The sequence below is a fragment of the Rhinatrema bivittatum genome, chromosome 1 (assembly GCF_901001135.1).
Source record: "Rhinatrema bivittatum chromosome 1, aRhiBiv1.1, whole genome shotgun sequence".
NCBI classification, from domain to species: domain Eukaryota; kingdom Metazoa; phylum Chordata; class Amphibia; order Gymnophiona; family Rhinatrematidae; genus Rhinatrema; species Rhinatrema bivittatum.
In genome coordinates this window covers 830,869,110-830,889,113 of record NC_042615.1, presented here as the reverse complement: position 1 = coordinate 830,889,113, position 20,004 = coordinate 830,869,110, and the positions used below count along the sequence as shown (strand labels likewise).

The window sequence follows — 20,004 nt, the reverse complement described above, 5'->3', positions numbered from 1 at the left end:
AAGGCCCACACATCCTCAGCCCACAGCTCAGAATCCTTTGCTTAATTCCACTCGTGATGTTACCCAAAAGTCCCAGAAGCGATCGGAGTTGGATGATTAGCAAATGTTCTTATTTACTTGGTCTCCAATGAGAGTCGCTGGCTCCTTGGGTATCTGCATGATCTACGGCCGCTGCCACTTTCAGAACCGGCTGGCAAGGTCCACTCCTCAGAGAACTCTGACACTGACGCCCCTTCCATCTGCCCCCATTCAGCTTCCCCTCCCCCTGTCCCCTCCCCCTGTCCCGTCATCTCCCGCCATGGTTCCCAGTTCCATGTCCCTCCACCCCAGTTCTATTCCCCTTTCCTTCCCTCCTCTCCAGTTCCATGTCCCTCCACCCCAGTTCTTTTCCCCTTCCCTTCCCTCCTCTCCCGTTCCACTATCCCTGCTTCCCCCTGCCAACTGCTCAGACACTAAGGAGGGTGCAACACTGGGCGTCCACTCCTTCCTGCCCCTGGCTGCCTTGCAGGTCACCACTCCCCCCCCCCTGCTGCCCCTCCCAGGCACAGGCTCTTCTTTCCATGACACCGGGTCGAGGGGGGCAGAATCTTTCCTGCCTGGCGCGGTGGGTTCCCAGCTGCTCCTGCTCTCACCCTGCTGTCAGGGACAGGACAGGGGGCAGGAGGCCCATGCAGCCCCTTGAAGGCAGGAGTCCAACTCTGCACCGGAGCTAAGTCCCTGTAGGGTCCAACAGCCCCGGGGCATGGATTCTCTGAAAAGGGTCGGGGGGGGGGGGGGGATTGGACAGACCTTCAGGGCCCAAGGCATGGGGGGGATGTGTGTGCGTGTGTGCGTGCGCGTGTGTATGTGTGTGTATGTGTGTGTGTGAGTGTGTGTGTGTATCTGTATGTGTGTGTGCGCGTGCGTGTGTGTATGTGTGTGTGTATGTGTATCTGTATGTGTGTGTGTATGTGTATGTGTGCGTGTATGTGTGTGTGTGTGTGCATGTGTGTGTGTATCTGTATGTGTGTGTGTATCTGTATGTGTGTATGTGTGTGTGCGTGTGCGTGTATGTGTGTGTGTGTGCTTGTGCGTGCACGTGTGTGTGCGCGTGCGTGTGTGCATGCGTGTGTGTATGTGCGTGTGTGTATGTGTGTGTGTGTGCGCGTGTGTGTGTGTGCGTGTGTGTATGTGTGTGCGTGCGTGCGTGTGTGTGTATGTGTGCGTGTGTGTGTGTGCGTGTGTATGTGTGTGCGTGCGTGCGTGTGTGTGTATGTGTGTGTGTATGTGTGTGGGGGTCTCTAGAGCGGGTGTGTGCTGATGACCGGAGGGATGTACCAGGGGTAGCTTCTCTATCTGGGAATGCGCCTGCCTTAGCCTTGGATTCCTGACACGGTCTCATCCTTCAGCCCCAGGGCTGGAGAATCCCTTCCCCGAGCTCCAGATGCATTCTGGATTCCCCAAACTCCCAACTTCTCCGGGGCAGAGGCTCCACACTCAGGGCCTGCAGGTGAGCAAACAACTCTTAACAGTTCTCCTCCTCCTCCTCTGACGGGAAGCTGGGAACCCTTCAGATGGATGCTCCGGCACGGCAAAGAAGAAAAGCAAAACGTTTCCCTGTTCCCCGTTCTTGGGCAGGAATGGTGACGGCAGACTTCTTCCCGAAAGAAAAGACAAAAGTCTCCACAAAAACGCTCAGCCCCTCGCATGAAGGTCGCCCCCGTCCGTCCAGCGGGGTGCGAGGAGGAGCAGAAGAAGGTCCCGGAGGCAGACGCCCGTTCCCTCCTGGAGACAAGGCTGGGGATCCTGGGAAAGACCCTCTAAGGTAACATCCGAAAATGCTCAGCGAGCTGCAAAGCAGTGAGGCCACGTCCTCAGTCGGGTTGTGGCCTACCCACCCCAAAATCAGGGGACCAACCCCCTCCACTCCACTCCTGCCCCACCGATCCCCCACGCTCCGCCTCATGGCGTGCTCCAGGACACGGCCCGCTCCTCCCCTACCACCTCCTAACTCCACGACCCATCTGGTGGAGACCCCAAGGAGGTCTGCGCCCGGCCAGCTGGTTTCCTCTTCATGGGCCTGATCTCGCAGCCCGGTCCAGCAGCAGAACATGGGCCTCGCGACGCACGGACTCAGTGCTGCTGTGGGCTTCTTTCACCCACACCACAATCATTCAGAGAGGGGAAGTGTAGGAAACCCCGGGCAGAAAAGGGCTCGGCGGAGAGCCAGTCCCCGCTTCCTCTTTCACTCTGGCATCGCTTCAGCCCGCAGCAAGAGCGCAGGTTTCTGGCTGTTACCGGTGCAAGAGCGAGCATGGCCGAGGACGTCATCTACACCTCTCTGAGCCTCCCGCAGACGCAGGAGCTCCTGCCACCTGCCGCGGAGCAGCCCCCAGGTGAGCACCGGCAGGGGGGGGGGGGGGGGTCGTCTCCAGCTTGCTTCTATGTTAGGATGATGCCCTGGGAGAGGGGGAACCTGGCCAGTCCGTAGAATTCGGGCAGCAGATTCAGGACTCGTGTTGATAGAGCCCTGCATGCGGACGGTGGTTTTGCAAGCCGCTCCCAGGGGTAAATCTGGTCTGTCTGCAAACAGCCTGCTCTCTGGTTCTGAGCCCACACGGGCCTCCTCGGTGCTGAGGGTCAGCAGGAGGAGGCCTTCCCAGAGGGGGTGCCTGGCTTGAATTTTGTCTTATAGTAGAAGTCTGTGCGCTGCATGCCCCGTTCTCAGTGCATGCACAGTGCACGCTCCAGGCCTGCTGGGAAATTAACCACACCTAGGCGGGCTGTCAAAGACATAAAACGCACAACGGTAATGATACAAAAATAATACTACAGACCATAGAAAGGACAAGACCAGGACACGTCCCAGGATCTGATGCAGGGCTGCTTTCATTTCTAGTCCGCTGGCAGGATGCCACAGATTCTGCTGCTCTCGCTTCTTCTCTTTCCTCCAGGATTATAAAGACTCTTTTTTTTTTTTTTTGCTCCTTTTTTTGTGGGATTTTCTCTGTCAGCTTTGGGAAACGTGCAGCTGTGATCTCGTTGGGCTTTGCACAGCACAGGAGGGAATGCATTTCTGGCTCCGACTTAAGATCGCCTCAATATTAAGTCAGATGAACGACAATAGGGAATCTTTACAAGGGTCTGTGTTTATTTTATTTATTTTATTTAACATTTTTTATATACCGACAACCGTTTGCACATCGTATCGGTGTACAATTAACTCAAAAAAGGTAGGCAGAGCCTTTACATGGAACATTAACTATAAAATTAGAATTAAAGAGGTTTACCCTAATCAGGGGCCACAGTGAGCCTGCTCCTCATGGGTCTAAGATTATGTAAGGCCGGGCTATGATGATCCTTTTCCTTGTTGCTGAAAACCATCCCGGGTCCTCTTTCATAGAAAATAACATAATCCTGATAAAATGAACGTTGCCCTGTGAAATGAACCCCTGCCTTTCTTTCAGGTGTTAAGAAGCCGTCTTCCTTCTGGTCGTTTGCTGCTGTTGCGCTGGGCACTGGGGTCCTGGTAAACATCCTAATAACGATCGGCTTAGGAACCCACGGTGAGTGTCCCCGGAGGGGTCTGGGGCTCCAGGGGTCGGCAGTAAAACATTCTGCGTCGGCAGCCAATGTTGCACCGCTCTGAGAAACGCGTCTGCCCGCGTCCCACTCCGGCCGTCCGCGGAGGTCTCTGGGTGAGGACCGCCACCTCACGGTGTAACCCCCAGCACCCCGTCAAGTCTCTGAGACCAGGGTGGGCTCATCGTGGCCTTCCATGCAAGGTCTGGGATCCCGGGGTGGGAAGAGGTGTGGGGTGTCAAGAGGTGTGGGGTGTCACCCCAGGCTCTGTAAATGTTGCACAGGGTAGGCAGCGAGCGGTGCCTCCATCTCGCAGGGCTCCTCCTGCCCAAGGGTACACAGGGCTGATACCTCAGACAGAAACCACTGCTTGAAATGCACCCACAGCTTTCTGACTTAAGGGGACAGGGAACTTGAGTCCTGCAAGGAGAGGGGACAAAAAGGAAAAAAGGATTCGCACTCACAAAGCGGGGAGTAGCTGGCTTGTTACGGCGGTTACTACCCCAAACCAAATAAGCCTGATACTTCACTTTCAATGCATATCCAGCATAGCTCTCTGCTTCAATGGCAGGGGAGAAGAAAAACTGATACTTCACACATCCAGCAGAGCTCTCTGCTTCAACGGCAGGGGAGAAGAAAAAAGGGTTCGCACTCACAAAGCGGGGAGTAGCTGGCTTGTTACGGCGGTTACTACCCCAAACCAAATAAGCCTGATACTTCACTTTCAATGCATATCCAGCATAGCTCTCTGCTTCAACGGCAGGGGAGAAGAAAAACTGATACTTCATGCATATCCAGCATGGCTCTCTGCTTCAATGGCAGGGGAGAAGAAAAACTGATACTTCACGCATATCCAGCATAGCTCTCTGCTTCAACGGCAAGGGAGAAGAAAAACTGATACTTCACGCATATCCAGCATAGCTCTCTGCTTCAACGGCAGGGGAGAAGAAAAACTGATACTTCACGCATATCCAGCATAGCTCTCTGCTTCAACGGCAGGGGAGAAGAAAAACTGATACTTCACACATATCCAGCATAGCTCTCTGCTTCAACGGCAGGGGAGAAGAAAAACTGATACTTCACGCATATCCAGCATAGCTCTCTGCTTCAACGGCAGGGGAGAAGAAAAACTGATACTTCACGCATATCCAGCATAGCTCTCTGCTTCAACGGCAGGGGAGAAGAAAAACTGATACTTCACGCATATCCAGCATAGCTCTCTGCTTCAACGGCAGGGGAGAAGAAAAACTGATACTTCACGCATATCCAGCATAGCTCCCTGCTTCAACGGCAGGGGAGAAGAAAAACTGATACTTCACGCATATCCAGCATTGCTCCCTGCTTCAACGGCAGGGGAGAAGAAAAACAACCAATAAGGGCTGAATAACATAGTCTGGGTAAAACAAATAAGCATGGGTGTAGCTTGCTTATTGCGGCGGTTACTACCCCTACTACCCCTAACTAATCAAGCTTGATATTTCACGTGGATGCAGCGCCATCACTGCTCTCTACATTAAGGGTGGGGGTGGAAGGGAAATAGAACCAAAGAGCTAAGAGAAACAGATAAGTATGAGAGAAAAATGTGTGAAGCTTGCTGGGCAGACTGGATGGGCCATTTGGTCTTCTTCTGCCGTCATTTCTATGTTTCTATGTTTCTATAATTCTCAAGCACCTGCCGAGTGTCTAAGAGAAGCGGCTAATTGTAGCCATTTATCGTTAGGACGATTTGCAAACAAGCCTTACCTTCCAGGTTTCCAGCTGAAAATATGACCGGTTAGATGTAGGAAGTGAGAGGTCCTGCCAGAAGGTGGCAGGTTAGCCGGCTAAAGGCAGCTGACTATAGATAACCAAGTCAGCAGAGATGGACTTAACCAGTCAGATCTGGGTGACGTTTAATGCTCAGAATTAGTCGGCTAAACATAGCCAGTCAGCCCTGAAATTCATCTCTAACTGGCTGCATCGTCTTCCCTCCCCAGCCCCGCCTCTGAGCCCGCCCACTGTTTTACCAGATAAGCAGCTGAAATGTAGCCCCTGGTCCCGCTTTCATTTAGTCAGCAGGAGCCTTTGAAAATGAAAAGCGACCCACAGCCTTTTCTGAATGTGCATCCGATCAGTAGCAGGAGATCCGATCTGTAATTTGTATTGGATATCAAATCCGTATCCAACCACCATATCTGACAACCATACTCAGACATTCCTAGAACGCTGTAAATAATGGCTCTCTAGGTTAAATTCCTTTAGCCTTTCCTTCTTCATCCACTTTTCAACATCCTTGTTTTATTGCAACTTCATAGTTTCGCTTCAGCAGTTACTGTTTTATTTTATTTTCATTTTACAGCCCCTGTTAAATGTAAGCCAGCATGATGTGATTCCTATCTTGAATGCCGATATAGAAAAACACTAAATAAATAAACGAACAAATAAATAAATAAATATCCCCTGCATACCCGCAGGCTTTCCCTCCGCTTCTGCAGGTGCTGCTGTACGGTGCAGAGCAGGGATTCTCAACCCGGCTTCTCTGGATATCTACAATGGCAATGCAGGAGATAGATTTAGATGCCATGCAGGCAGTGCATTCAAATCCATCTCCTGCATATTCATTGTGTATATCCTGAAAAACTGACTGGCTGGGTGTCTCCTCAGGACTGCGTTGAGAACCACAGATGTACAGTGTGTGCGTACACACACACACTCACAAAATCACACTACAGATACACACATTCACACACACACTCTCTCTCATACACAGTCTCTCTCACACACACATTCACTCAAACACACACACATATACACACAGATTCACATACAGAAACACACACACAGATATACATACACATTCACATACACACACACAGACACACACATTCAGACACACACTCACACAATCACACTACAGACACACACACTCTCTCTCATACACACACAGTCTCTCTCACACACACAATCTCTCACACACACACAGATTCACATACAGAAACACACACACACAGATATACATGCACATTCATATACACACATACAGACACACACACACTTCCGTTCTGCTCCAGCTCCTAGATTTGTGCTTGCTCCATTCATGGTGCTGGGGCCTGCTTCAGGGTGCATTTTCCAGCTGCTGGCACAGGCCTCGTGGGTTAGCCCTAGAGGCTGCATCAACTACATCGCAGTACAGAGGGCTCATACACGCACTATCCTTCACACCTCCATGGATCCCATCAGCATGTCCTGTCTTTCCTCCATGTGATATCCTCCATGGCTCACATCAAACGCAGCTCGTCTGTTATTCCTGTATGTGATATCCTCAAAGGATGCCTTTAAATGGCAGCTCATCATGTCATTCCTCCATGTGATATCTTCCATGGATCATATCAAATGGCAGCTCATCTGTCTTTCCTCCATGTGATATCCCCCATGGATCCCTTAAAATGGAAACCCATCTTGTCTTTCCTCCATGTGATATCCTCCATGGATCACAGAAAATGGCAGCTTGTCCTGTCTTTCCTCCATGGTTCACTTCAAATGGCAGGTTCTCCTCATTGCTACATATAATATCCTCCATGGATCCCATCAAATGGCAGTGAATCCTCTTAAATCCATGTGATATGCTCCATGGATCCCAAGAAACAGCAGGCCAGCCTGTCCTTCCTCCATGAAATATCTCCCATGAATCCCAAATGGCATCTTATCCTGTCTTTCCTCCATGTGTTATCCTCCATGGATACCATTAAATGGCAGCTCATCATGTTTTACTCCATGTGATATCTTCCATTGATCACAGAACATGGCAGCTCATCCTATCTTTTTCCATGTGATATCCTCCATAATTCCCATCAAATGGCAGCTCATCTGTCTTTCCTCCATGTGATATCTTCCATGGATCCCTTAAAATGGCAACCCATCTTGCCTTTCCTACATGTGAAATCCTCCAGGGATCACATGAAATGGCAGCTCACCCTGTCTTTCCTTCATGTGATATCTTCCATTGATCACTTAAAATGATAACCCATCTTGTCTTTTCTCCATGTGATATCCTCCATGGATCACAGAAAATGGCAGCTCGTCCTGTCTTTCCTCCATGTGATATCCTCCATGGATGCCATTAAATGGCAGCTCATCCTGTATTTCCTCCATGTATACCATTAAATTGCAGCTCATCCTATCTTTTTCCATGTGATATCCTCCATAATTCCCATCAAATGGCAGCTCATCTGTCTTTCCTCCATGTGATATCTTCCATGGATCCCTTAAAATGGCAACCCATCTTGTCTTTCCTACATGTGAAATCCTCCAGGGATCACATGAAATGGCAGCTCACCCTGTCTTTCCTTCATGTGTTATCCTCCGTCAAATGGCAGCTCGTCTTGTATTTCCTCCATGTGAAATCCTCCATAATTCACATCAAATGGCTGCTTCTCCTCTTTCCTGCATATTATGCCCTCCATGGATCCCATCCTGTCTTTCACCATGTGATATCCTTAATGGATCACATCAAATAGCAGCTCATCCTGTATTTCTTCGTTGCAATATCCTCCATGGATCCCATCAAATGGCAGCTCATTCTGGCTTTCCTTCATGTGATATCGTCCCTGGATGCCATCAAACAGCAGCTCATCCTATCTTTCTCCATGTGATATCCTCCATGGATCCCGTCAAACAGCAGCTTATCCTGTATTTCCTCTACGTGATATCCTCCATGGATCATATCAAATGTTAGCTCATCCTGTCTTTCCTCCATGAAATATCTTCCAAGGATCCCATCAAATGGCAGTTCATTCTGTCTTTCCTCCATGTGATATCCCCCATGGATCCCTTCAAACGGCAGCTCATCCTCTCTTTCTTCTATATGATAACCTCCATAGCTCACATACAATTGCAGCTCGTACTCTCTTTCTTCCATGTGATTTCCTCCATGGATCACATCAAGTGGCAGCTCATCCTGTCTTTCTTCCATGTGATATCCTTAATGGATCACAAGAGGACACAGCTTGTTCTGTGTTTCCTCCATGGATCACATGAGATAGCAGCTTGTCCTGTCTTTCTTCTATAAGATATCCTCCATGGTGCTCATCAAAGCACAGCTCATCCTGTCTTTCTTCCGTGTGATATCTTTCATGCCTTTCATCCAACAGCATAGAAGAAAGACATCCTGTCTTTCTTCTATGTGATATCCTCCATGAAGTTCATCAAATCACAGCTCGTCCTGTCTTTCCTCTATTTCATATCCTCCATGGCTCTCATCAAACAGCAGCTTGCATTGTCTTTCCTCTGTGATATCTTCTATGGATCACATCAAGTGGCAGCTCATCCTGTCTTTCTTCCATATGATATCCTTAATGGATCACAAGAGGACGCAGCTTGTCCTGTGTTTCCTCCATGGATCACATCCGATGGCAGCTTGTTCTGTCTTTCATCCATGGATCCTATCAAATTTTGTATTTTCCTATCTTTCCTCATGTGATATCTTCCATAAATTCCATTTGAGTGCACCTCGTCTTATGTTTTGTTTTTTTTGGGGATGTATTGAATGGTTTTGATTTGATTTAATAGGCTATTGCCCGCCATTCAAAAAAACTGTCAAAGCAGATTATAAAGGTTAAAAGCATGATTTAATACAACATAAAGCTATTCAATAAAAACACAGTATAATTTTAAAATACAATACAAAATCAAAATATTAAAACAGCAGCTATTATACAGTCAATTCTAACTATAACTTGGCACAAATAACCAAGCCTTTGTCTTCTTTCTGGGCTGGAGGTAATTCACTTCCTTATGTTAATCTAGAGGACTGGAATTCTTAAATCTCAGTGCTAAAATGTGGATGGAGACGTACAAGAGAGCTGAGACTCAGAAACAGAAGGGGTCACTCAAAGACGTTGCTGAGAAGATCTCCAGGATCTAGCCAGCTCACACCATGCCAGTTGATCAGCCAAAAATCTTGACTTCCCCTGTTGCAGCCAAAGACCTTAAACACATCTAGCTAGTTCAGCTGACCAATAATGCTCCTGCCAAATTTAAGTAACATGATCAGATTTATGAGCAGTGCAAAGTACCTTAGCAGCAGTGTTTTATAATAACCATAGTTGCTTAATCTCCATCGTAGATGCACCTTAGTACAACAAATTACAATAATGAAGTCTAGATGTGAACAGTGCATGCATACATACTGTCATCGTCGACTTATCTATGTATTATTGAATTTTATAGAGTAAATGCAGCGGATAGAAGACCAAATGTACTGTGCTAGAAATCCGAGGACCCATTGAGAGTGCAGAATCTAATTGTACACTGGCTTCGCCATGTATGTTCAAAAGATAATTTCCAAGAAATATATCACAACCAGTTTTAAGATTTTAGCTTTTCTTTCTGCTTTAGTTTTCTCTAAACTGGAACGGTTCAGTACAAAGGAGAACATCCAGAATCTAAAGGGCCAACTGCAGGAATCCCAGAAGCTACTGAAGAGAACCAACAGCTTCTTACAAGAATTGGAGACCTTACTGACAGGTATGGGAAGCATAAAGAGATAAGAACGTAAGATGTTGCCATACAGGGTCAGACCGGTGGTCTGTCAGCCCGGCATCCTGTCTCTAACAGGGGCCAATCTAGGTCACAAGAACCTGGCGAGATACCAAAGAGTAATTAGATCCCTTATTGGTATCATTTGGCAGTAAGTAGTGGCTTTTCCTTAGTCCACCTGGTCAATATGGACTTCTCTTCCAGCTACTTCTCCGAACCTTAGTTTACACCCATCTATACTAACTTAAAAATAATCAGATAGTGGACCTAACCGATAAAGCTCGAAACCTAGGAGTAATAATTGACACAGAACTCAGCCTAAAGCATCACATATCACGGAAAGTTAGAGAAGGCTACGCCAAACTCATGGTCCTCAGGAGGCTAAAACCCTTGCTAACCCAAGCACACCTTCGAACAGTGCTACTGGCACTTATTTTTGCTAGCACAGACTCTGTAACACACTATTTCTAGGATTACCGTACTCAACAATAAGACTGCTACAAATCTCACAAAACTCTGCTGCCAGAGTACTTACAGGTAAAAGCAAAAGAGAACACATCACCCAAACATTGTATGTAAAAGAGAACACATCACCCAAACATTGTATGTAAAAGAGAACACATCACCCGAGCACTTGCCGAATTACACTGGCTGCCAATAGAACAAAGAATTCAATATAAAACACTCTGCACAATTCACAAACTAATCAACGAAGAAAAAGCTGATTGGTTAAACACGGCGCTACGCTTACATGTCCCACAAAGAAATCTTAGGTCAGCCAATAGAGCCCTTCTAACCACCCCTACGGTCAAAACAGCGAGACTGACCCAAGTTAGAGAGCGAGTGCTATCCTTAGCCGGACCTACATTGTGGAATACATTGCCACTCGAAACAAGATTACAAAGAGATTTAAAACCATTCAGAAAAAGTTTTAAAACATGTCTTTTCAAAAAAGCATTTTACAGCGAGAACGGAGAATAAGAAAGATAAATAAACATCAACACAAGCATAAAGTCACCTAGACGTGTAAGTGCATTTTTATTATTTTTATCAAACTTTACCGCTAATGTTAGAGAAACTCAATATAAAGTACAATACCTGTTTGATTACCTTATCATTCATATAAATGGACTAGATCCATGTCACTTACCATATACATTATTTTATGAAAACTTGTAACCGAAACCTTATGGGCACTCTTGTTAGAACAGTGTACACAAACTTAAATAATTGTGCCTCCCTGTAAACCGTTGTGACGGTACGTAACTAAACGACGGCATAGAAAAGATTTTAAACAAATAAATAAATAACTGCCTTTACCACGTCCCCCAGCAATGAATTCCAGGGCTTATAGGTGCATTGAATGAAAAATAATTTTCTCCTATTTGTTTTAGATGTGCTCCCGGTCTTTTAGGCCAATCCAATAAATCGGTGAGGAAGATGGGCACTCTTGCTCTCTTTTTCACGTGTATTTTGGGCACACGCTCTTCCTTGTTGCTGTGTTTCATGTGTCTCCCGATACTGGTTTTAGGGCAGCTGCCGGTTTGCACAATTGGTTGGCTGCAGAATGGTGAAAAGTGCTATTACTTCTCTGTGAACAAAAAGACGTGGGATGAGAGCAGGAAACAGTGTCACTCATGGGACTCGGACCTCCTACTGATCAAGGATAACATCACTCTGGTAATGTATCGTCTGTTTATCTGTCCTTAATCCACCTTCCCTGTAAAACAGAGTCAGTGACAGAGCCGGGATTAGAACTGAGGCACATGGAGAAAATAAACTTACCCACAGAGAGTCAGCCACAGAGCTGTGAAAACGGAGGCAGTGGCAGATAAAGGGACTTATTCAGGGTCACGCAGGGAGTCAGAGGACGTGAACTTGATTTTCTCATTCCCTCTTTTTAATTTGATCCTAGTAGATCACTTTCTACCTTCAAAGCACTACTTGGGATCAGAAAGCAGATATCCCCTAGCAGCATGTATTGTACAACACTTCTTTACGCTGATACACAGTAGACACCGGAGCTGTGATACAACATTAGAAGCAAAATTTTAAATGATAAAGAAGAGATCACGAAGCCTGTGTGTCAGTCTGCAGGCACAATTCTGAAACGGTGAACTCCTGCCCCAGGATGGAATTCTCTGCAACATCTAGAAGAGAAAATTCTCTACAAATAATAGTCATGTGCATTCGTTTTACACAAATTAGACAATTTCAATGAAATTGTCTAATTCGTCATGGTTTGGGAGCACCGAAATATGAAAAGAATTTTTCTGAAATTTCGGAAAATTCGTATTTTGCATTAATGCACACTAACAGGAGTTAATGCGCACTAACATGTAGTTAGTTTGTACTAAGTCCTGTTGGTGTGCACTAAATAAGTTGCAGGCTTAGGGGCGGATTTTCATACTCCGCGAATAGGCCTACTTTTGTTTGCGCTCCAGGCGCAAACAAAAGTACGCTGGATTTTAGTAGATACACGCGGAGCCGCGCGTATCTGCTAAAACCTGGATCGGCGCGCGCAAGGCTATCGATTTTGTATAGCCGGCGCGCGCCGAGCCGCGCAGCCTACCCCCGTTCCCTCCGAGGCCGCTCCGAAATCGGAGCGGCCTCGGAGGGAACTTCCTTTTGCCCTCCCCTCACCTTCCCCTCCCTTCCCCTACCTAACCCACCCACCCGGCCCTGTCTAAGCCCCCCCCCTTACCTTTGTCGGGGGATTTACGCCTCCCGGAGAAAGGCGTAAATCCCCGCGCGTCAGCGGGCCTCCTGCGCGCCGGGACGCGACCTGGGGGCGGGTCCGGAGGGCGCAGCCACGCCCCCGGGCCGCCCCGGGCCGTAACCATGCCTCCGGGTCCGCCCCCGAAACGCTCCCGTACGCCCCCTAAACGCCGCGCTGTTCGGGCCCGCCCCCCGACACGTCCCCGACACGCCCCTCTCGGAGAACCCCGGGACTTACACGAGTCCCGGGGTCTGCGCGCGCCGGTGAGCCTATGTAAAATAGGCTCACCGGCGCGCAGGGCCCTGCTCGCCTAAATCCGCCCGGATTTGGGCGGATTTAGGCAAGCAGGGCTCTTAAAATCCGCCCCTTAGTGCGCACTAACGGAACTTAATGAGCACTAACTTGAAGTTAGTGCGCACTAAGGGGTAGATTTTCAAAGGGTTATGCACGGAGGGAATGGGAAAAGCCATCGTGGCTCCCCTAGGGCTCAGTGCGTGCAAGGTGCACAAGTGTGCACCCCCTTGTGCGCGCCAACCCCAGATTTTATAACATGCACGTGCATGTTATAAAATCGGGTGTAGATTTGTGCACACCGGGTTGCTTGCACAAATCTACGCCTGCGCGTAGGTTTGAATATCTGGCCCTTCGCCCCATTAGTGCACACTACCTAGTTTTCTAATTCCGGAGTTAGTGTGCCCTAATAGAACTTAGGGCACACTAACAAAAAATGTTACCAATAAGTTACAAATTGTGACAATTGAGTAGTTCGTTAGCTAGAGGTATGGTTCTGCATTCCCATTGGCTGTCTCCTTACTGGCTCTTTAGAAGGAAATAGCCAATGAGAATGCAGAATCATACCTCTAGCTAATGAACTGCACCCCAATTGACACTTTTTAACTTATTGGTAACATTTTTTGTTAGTGCTCCCTAAGTCCTATAAGGCGCACAACTCCAAAATTAGAAAACTGGTTAGTGTGCACTAACGGGGCTTAATGCACTCTAACATCTAGTGCACACTAACATGAAATTCGGGAAACACGAAAAAAACCCCCAACTATGGGAAAAATTAAATTTTCTGCGGGGGACCAGAACCTAAGCACAAACCGATAAAATAAAATGAAGCAGATCTCAATACATTTTCAAGTAAAATCTCCTGCAGAAAGTGCTGTGAAACATTTCTGTGATCCTTAAAATGAATCCTTAGGAGAAAAAATCCACCACTGAAGCCGCCAGTACTGCCCTGTACCTGCAGCACTGGTGCAGAGCTCCAGGTGGCAGAGCAAGGACCCAGGACACGGGCTCTGTTCTCAGGACAGGAAGCAGGAGAGAAATACGTTCTAGGAGACCCGATTCCAGCCAGACAAGTGCTTCTCTCTCTTCTACCACTCAGTAGAGAAGGATTTGTTTCTTATATACACAGGCTGTAAGCAGTCAGTGAGTGGAGCCAGAATGCAAAGAGGCTGAGGTCCAACCATTGGGAACCTCTCCCCATGCTTGATCTGCTCTTTTGCTTTCTAAAATCCCAGTTAGTCTGTAGGTATGGGAGCAATAAAGACGGTGGTGCAGCCTTAGATGAAGTGAAGTGGACTCTTGTCCTGGAAAGCTGGATTAGTCTGGCAGGTACCACTGGCACCTCTGCTGTCTCTTGCATCAGTTGCCCCCTCCCACTGCTCTGAATCTTACTCTGAAGTAGTAAAAGGTTCGGTCCGATGCGTAAGGGTGAGTTTATTTCTGGCACTGCCTGATTTTGTCCCTGAGATGAGCGGAGGTAGAACCTCCCCACTCCACAGGAGGAGGCGGCAAACTACAGAACTATTGGTCTAACTTCAGTACTGAGCAAACCTCTGAGCATAAGATGGCTCAGATGAAAGATCCATCAAGCCCAGCATCCTGACTCCAACAGTGACCAATCCAGGTCGCAAGTACCCGCAGGATCCCTCAAGGTCAATACATTCCAAACTGCTGATCCCTGTGATTGGATTTCCCCAAGTCCTCCTATAGACTTTTCTTCCAGGAACTTTGCCCAAAGCTTTTTAAACTCGTTTACACTTGTTCTACATCATCTGGCAACAAATTCCAGAGTTCAATTATGTGTTGAATAAAAAAGTATTTTCTCCTATTGGTCTTAAATATATTATCTAGTAACTTCATAAGAACATAAGAAAATGCCATACTGGGTCAGACCAAGGGTCCATCAAGCCCAGCATCCTGTTTCCAACAGTGGCCAATCCAGGCCATAAGAACCTGGCAATTACCCAAACACTAAGAAGATCCCATGCTACTGATGCAATTAATAGCAGAGGCTATTCCCTAAGTAAACTTGATTCATAGCAGGTAATGGACTTCTCCTCCAAGAACTTATCCAAACCTTTTTTTAAACCCAGCTACACTAACTGCACTAACCACATCCTCTGGCAACAAATTCCAGAGCTTAATTGTGCGTTGAGTGAAAAAGAACTTTCTCCGATTAGTTTTAAATGTGCCACATGCTAACTTCATGGAGTGCCCCCTAGTCTTTCTATTATCCGAAAGAGTAAATAACCGATTCACATCTACCTGTTCTAGACCTCTCATGATCTTAAACACCTCTATCATATCTCACTGGAGCTCTGGAATTTGTTGCCAGAGGATGTGGTTAGTGCAGTTGGTGTAGCTGTGTTTAAAAAAAGGTTTGGATAAGTTCTTGGAGAAGTCCATTACCTGCTATGAATCAAGTTTACTTAGGGAATAGCCACTGCTATTAATTGCATCAGTAGCATGGGATCTTCTTAGTGTTTGGGTAATTGCCAGGTTCTTGTGGCCTGGTTTTGGCCTCTGTTGGAAACAGGATGCTGGGCTTGATGGACTCTTGGTCTGACCCAGCATTGCAATATCTTATGTTATGTTCTCTTGTAATATCTAAATCCCTGACTGAATCTTATTGTAAAAATGTCTCTTGATCTCTTAATTATGGAAATAGTCTATAAATCAAAGAATGTGCTTAAGGCAAATAAATAAATAAAAACTAACGTAGCTTTCTTTTGAATCAGGCACAAATACTAAAACTTAACTCCAGAATCTCTCGCCTTCCCCAAGCTTTAATTCAGAAAGCTTTCCAGCACAGCCACACACTTACCAATCTTCTTCGATGACCACATAGTGTAGGATGTTGAGGAAAGCAGGCTAGAGGCTGCCAGACATTGTGACCAGAAAGGAAAGATCCTGTCCCAGAAACCTGACTGAGCTGACAAAAGTGATGGCTTTTGATATTGCTCCACACCTAAGGCTGGTACAGAAGGCGAGGCAGCACGAGAGCGGGGCAGGAAGTCGGGAACTGGGTGAGGAGGCAGCAGTGCTCAGTGGGTGGTGCTGAGTGGGGTCCATTCTGCGGAAGGTAAAGTGACCAGTGGAGGAACACAGGCCTCGGTGCTAGGACTATTTCTTTTCCATTTCTAGATGAGTGACTTTACAGAAGGTCCTGAGGGTTAAATGTGCTGATCTGCAGATGTTACAAAAAAAATAAATGCCTAGGATGTAAGGGGACTTGAAAAGAAAATTGAAGAACGATCAAGGGTTTGGAAGCTGAGCTTCAGTGCAAGAAAATGTAAAGTCCCGCATCTTTAAAATTAAAAAATAAAAAAAATAAAAATAAATCTGAGAGGAAAAAAAAAATGAATGACGAGACATGTCAGGGGGACCAGAATTAACAACCAGCAAAGAGGAAAGCGAGGAAGGACTCATGGTGTGGGATGAGCTGAAGGCTGTCAGTGTAAGAAAGTTAACAGCATGCATGTAAGAAGGGGGCAGTGATATCACCCTTTCATAGGTCACTAGGGAGACCCCCACCTCGGGTCCTGGGTTCAGCTCTGGAGGCTGAGGCTTCCCAATGACAGTGGGAGGATGGGCTGCCGAAGTGCTACAGTGCCTGCAACACAAAGCTTGCAAAGAAAGGCTTGAGATGCTCAGAATGCACTGAAGGTGGCTATGACGGGAGCACTCAGATCCCTGACAGGTACGGAGAGAGCATTTTATACACACACACATGCACACACACACACACATGCACACACATACGCAGTGCACACACACACACATACACATGCGCAGTGCACACACACACACACATGCACACACACACACACAGTGCACACAAACACAGTGCACACACACACATACACACACACGCACACACACACACGCAGTGCACACACACACATGCACAAACACACACACAGTGCACACAAACACGCACACACAAAGTGGATAAGGGGTGATGATAAGAAGTTGGCAGGACTAGAGAGGGAGGTTCAAGGGTAATATGAGAAGATCCTTCTATACCTTTGTATTATGTGAGTTACACTGTTAAACTAATCCACGTTATTAACTGACCCCGTCTTCACCCTTATAACAACATGCCTAACAACTTCCCGATGTCATTTACTGAAAAGAAATTGTAAACCATTATGAAAGCAACATTCCTATGCAAATCTTCCTCCTAACCAACACCGTGTCAGACCGCTGTTAATTTATCAACTACCCCCTGACTCCTCTAACATAGCATGCTCATAAGATTGTTAACTTAATAGAAACGTGTACGGTATATAAAGCGCTATAAAATAAACAAACAGTGGCAGGGTGACAGATTCCTGGGACAGAGGACTAGCAGAGGGGGGCTGTAAGCAACCCAAAAATGACAAGAGATTGGGGTGCACGTTATAGGCTAAGCAATACGCTGAGGCACGACAAAGTGGACGCTGTCCTGGAAAGCTACTCCATAAGGAGCCACCCGCGCCACATCAGACCCCTCTGAAGATCTGTAAGCAAACCAGCGGCAGAATCCAGGCATTCTTGGCTGGGGGTAAGGGCAAGGGAGGAAGAGGATCTAAGGTGGGGGCAACTGGACAGACAGGCTAGGCGAGGACTTCCCACCGGAGAGCGTAGCAGGGGATCCAGCGGAGAACCTTTCAGCTCCTCTTGTTTATTCCAGAGCTTCATCCAGGAGCATTCCAACGGGACGGCGTACTTTATTGGCCTAAGGAGGGAGAGCAGGAGCCGGCCCGAGATCTGGAGGTGGACAGACGGGACAGTCCTGGACAAGTAAGCACGAGGCCTTCGTTTTTTTTAATCCCAAGGCTGAGAGCCGTGTAATGCATTTCTCACGTCCCCCTAGACTGCCCAGCTTGCTTCCCGTCTTTCGGAGCTTGCGGTCGCAGTGCCGCGAACGGGCGTCCCGTCCACACGCAAGCTAAACGCCGGCACAGTTCCCGCACGTCGCCTCCTTTGCTGTCCCGCCCTCTCCCTGGCTTGTTCCCCGGCTCTGCCCAGAAGCGAGGCCCTTCTCTGTGGTTCCTCTCCTCTCCTGCTGATCCCATTTCCGCCGTTTGAAAAAAAAAAGTCTTCCCACTCCGGTTTCAACCCTCCGCCCCTGGCTACCTTCCAGCCCATTCCCCGCTGTGCGACCCTCGGCTCGCCCGTTTCCCTCTGCCCCTCTCGCTGGGTGCAGGCTGCAGCGGCCCCTCCGGTGCAGCCGCGTGGCCCCCGGCTCTTCCCAGGCGGCGAGAATGCCCACAGCTCCCGGAGGGACTAGCGGCTGAGCTCAGCTTCCCGGGAAATCGCCCGCTTCTGCAATTTTCCACCTACGTGGCATCACGAACGAGCGGATTCGCACGGTTTCTCAGCTTATGGGTGACTTTTTCCCAAATTAGGAGAATGGATTTTGGAAAGGAAAAAAGCGCACGCAGAGTCATGAAACAGCATGCACGGTTTGGTGTTTCGGCCCAGGCTCTCTTCCCATGCTCCTCCATCGGCCTCACGCGCCACGTGCCTGTCTATTTTATTGAAATTGAGAGATGGCAGTGAGGGTCCCGGAGAGAAAAGAGCGTGCTTTCAGCAGAACCTGGCCTTCCAAAACTTGTAGCTGAGAACCTTTTCCACAAATGACGCGGGCTGAACTTTGAGCCACTCGGTGGGGGTCACTGTCCAGGCAAGGAGCAGAGGGCAGGTCAAGGTGATAGCTGGATCCCAGCCCTGCAGCTGTAATAATGCATTCCTCTCTTGCCCTGCTCTTGTCAATGCAGCGATGTTTTGTTCTGCCCTTTGGAGACGAATATGGCAAACGGCAGGCCTTACAGATGGTCATTGCAGTTTTGCGTCCTTCCCTGTGTGTGTGTTTCACTCTTGCTTCATTGGCACCTGTTTTCTCTGTCCACAGATTGTTTCAAGTGCAGAGAACCAGTGATCTGAGCTGTGTACGAGTGGCTTCAGGCGAGCTCCGGCAGGAATCGTGCTCCAAGGACTCCCAGTGGGTCTGTGAGAAGAAGGCCCACAGGCTGCAGCTTCTGGGATCCAGCCTGTCCCCTGCACGCTCTCTCCTTGGAGCTGACAGCCCTCCCAGTACAGGCCCGGAATGAGACGGCTCCTGGCTGGGGAGAAGCCGCCCCCACGCCCGAAATCTGCACTGCAAAATGAGCTGGAGTCTCCAGCAAAAAAGGATTCCTTAAAGAAACCTGTTTCTCCTCAGGCACCTGCAGCAGCCACGCTACGCTCCTATCATGTCAGGCTTTGCTGAGCTCCAGTGGTCGTCCTGCGGGGTACATTCAGTTCGATATAAAGAGGAAGGGTGATAGCAGTATGCTTTTTTTTTTGTATTTATTTGTCTTTTATGCTTGCAGGTTTTATTAATGCATTGTTTTATTGCACGCCGCCTTGAGCAGCGGATTAAGTGCGGGTTACCCTTTTTATAAATAAATACGTTTTGCCACGTTTGCAAGGGCTGTCCCTGTAGTGAGAGTGCAGCGAGACCTTCTGCCTGCTCTGCATCCAGGCTCTCTCTTCCCCCAGTTGCCTGTTTTTCTCTCGCTCCACCCCTATTCACTGCCTTTTCCCCCCCTCATCTCCTGACAGGACAGCGCCAAGCCAAGGCATCCCAGAGAGCTGTGAGCCTGCGGTGCCTGCCTCGGACTCTCCTTCTCTGTCCCCAGGCAGCACATGAAGGGAGGGGATGGACGAGGGGAGAGAGCGCTGCTCTCTGCTGAGTGATAGATATTAGGGGGCACTGGCCCTATAGAGCTGGGGACACGGCATTGGTGAAAACATCATCCCTACCCCTCACCGGTACATCCGAAACCCGCCTCCTACCACCGAAATCTCGGCCCAGCGCAACCTCTCCCGCCTCACCGGAGTCAGGGCAGTGCTGGGAGCCAGGGCAGTGCTGGGTGTCAGGGCAGTGC

At 48.2% G+C, this 20,004-nt stretch overlaps 1 protein-coding gene across 1 annotated transcript; it reads left to right on the top strand.

Moving 5' to 3' along the window:
- The first annotated feature begins 2,245 nt into the window (after positions 1–2,245).
- LOC115079415 (killer cell lectin-like receptor subfamily B member 1B allele C) lies at positions 2,246–20,004 on the top strand. The gene is made up of 6 exons (XM_029582991.1): positions 2,246–2,375; positions 3,447–3,545; positions 9,937–10,065; positions 11,609–11,757; positions 17,763–17,872; positions 18,987–20,004. Exons 1-6 carry the CDS (start codon positions 2,294–2,296, stop codon positions 19,183–19,185), a joined length of 768 nt encoding a protein of 255 aa, XP_029438851.1. The 5' UTR covers positions 2,246–2,293; the 3' UTR covers positions 19,186–20,004.

Bases quoted from the DNA above. Each gene is read 5' to 3' on its own strand.
- LOC115079415 (XM_029582991.1), top strand. From the start codon at position 2,294: ATGGCCGAGGACGTCATCTACACCTCTCTGAGCCTCCCGCAGACGCAG. The intron at 3,546-9,936 runs GTGAGTGTCCCC...TTTCTGCTTTAG, and splicing joins GATCGGCTTAGGAACCCACG to TTTTCTCTAAACTGGAACGG. The intron at 11,758-17,762 runs GTAATGTATCGT...TGTTTATTCCAG, and splicing joins TCAAGGATAACATCACTCTG to AGCTTCATCCAGGAGCATTC.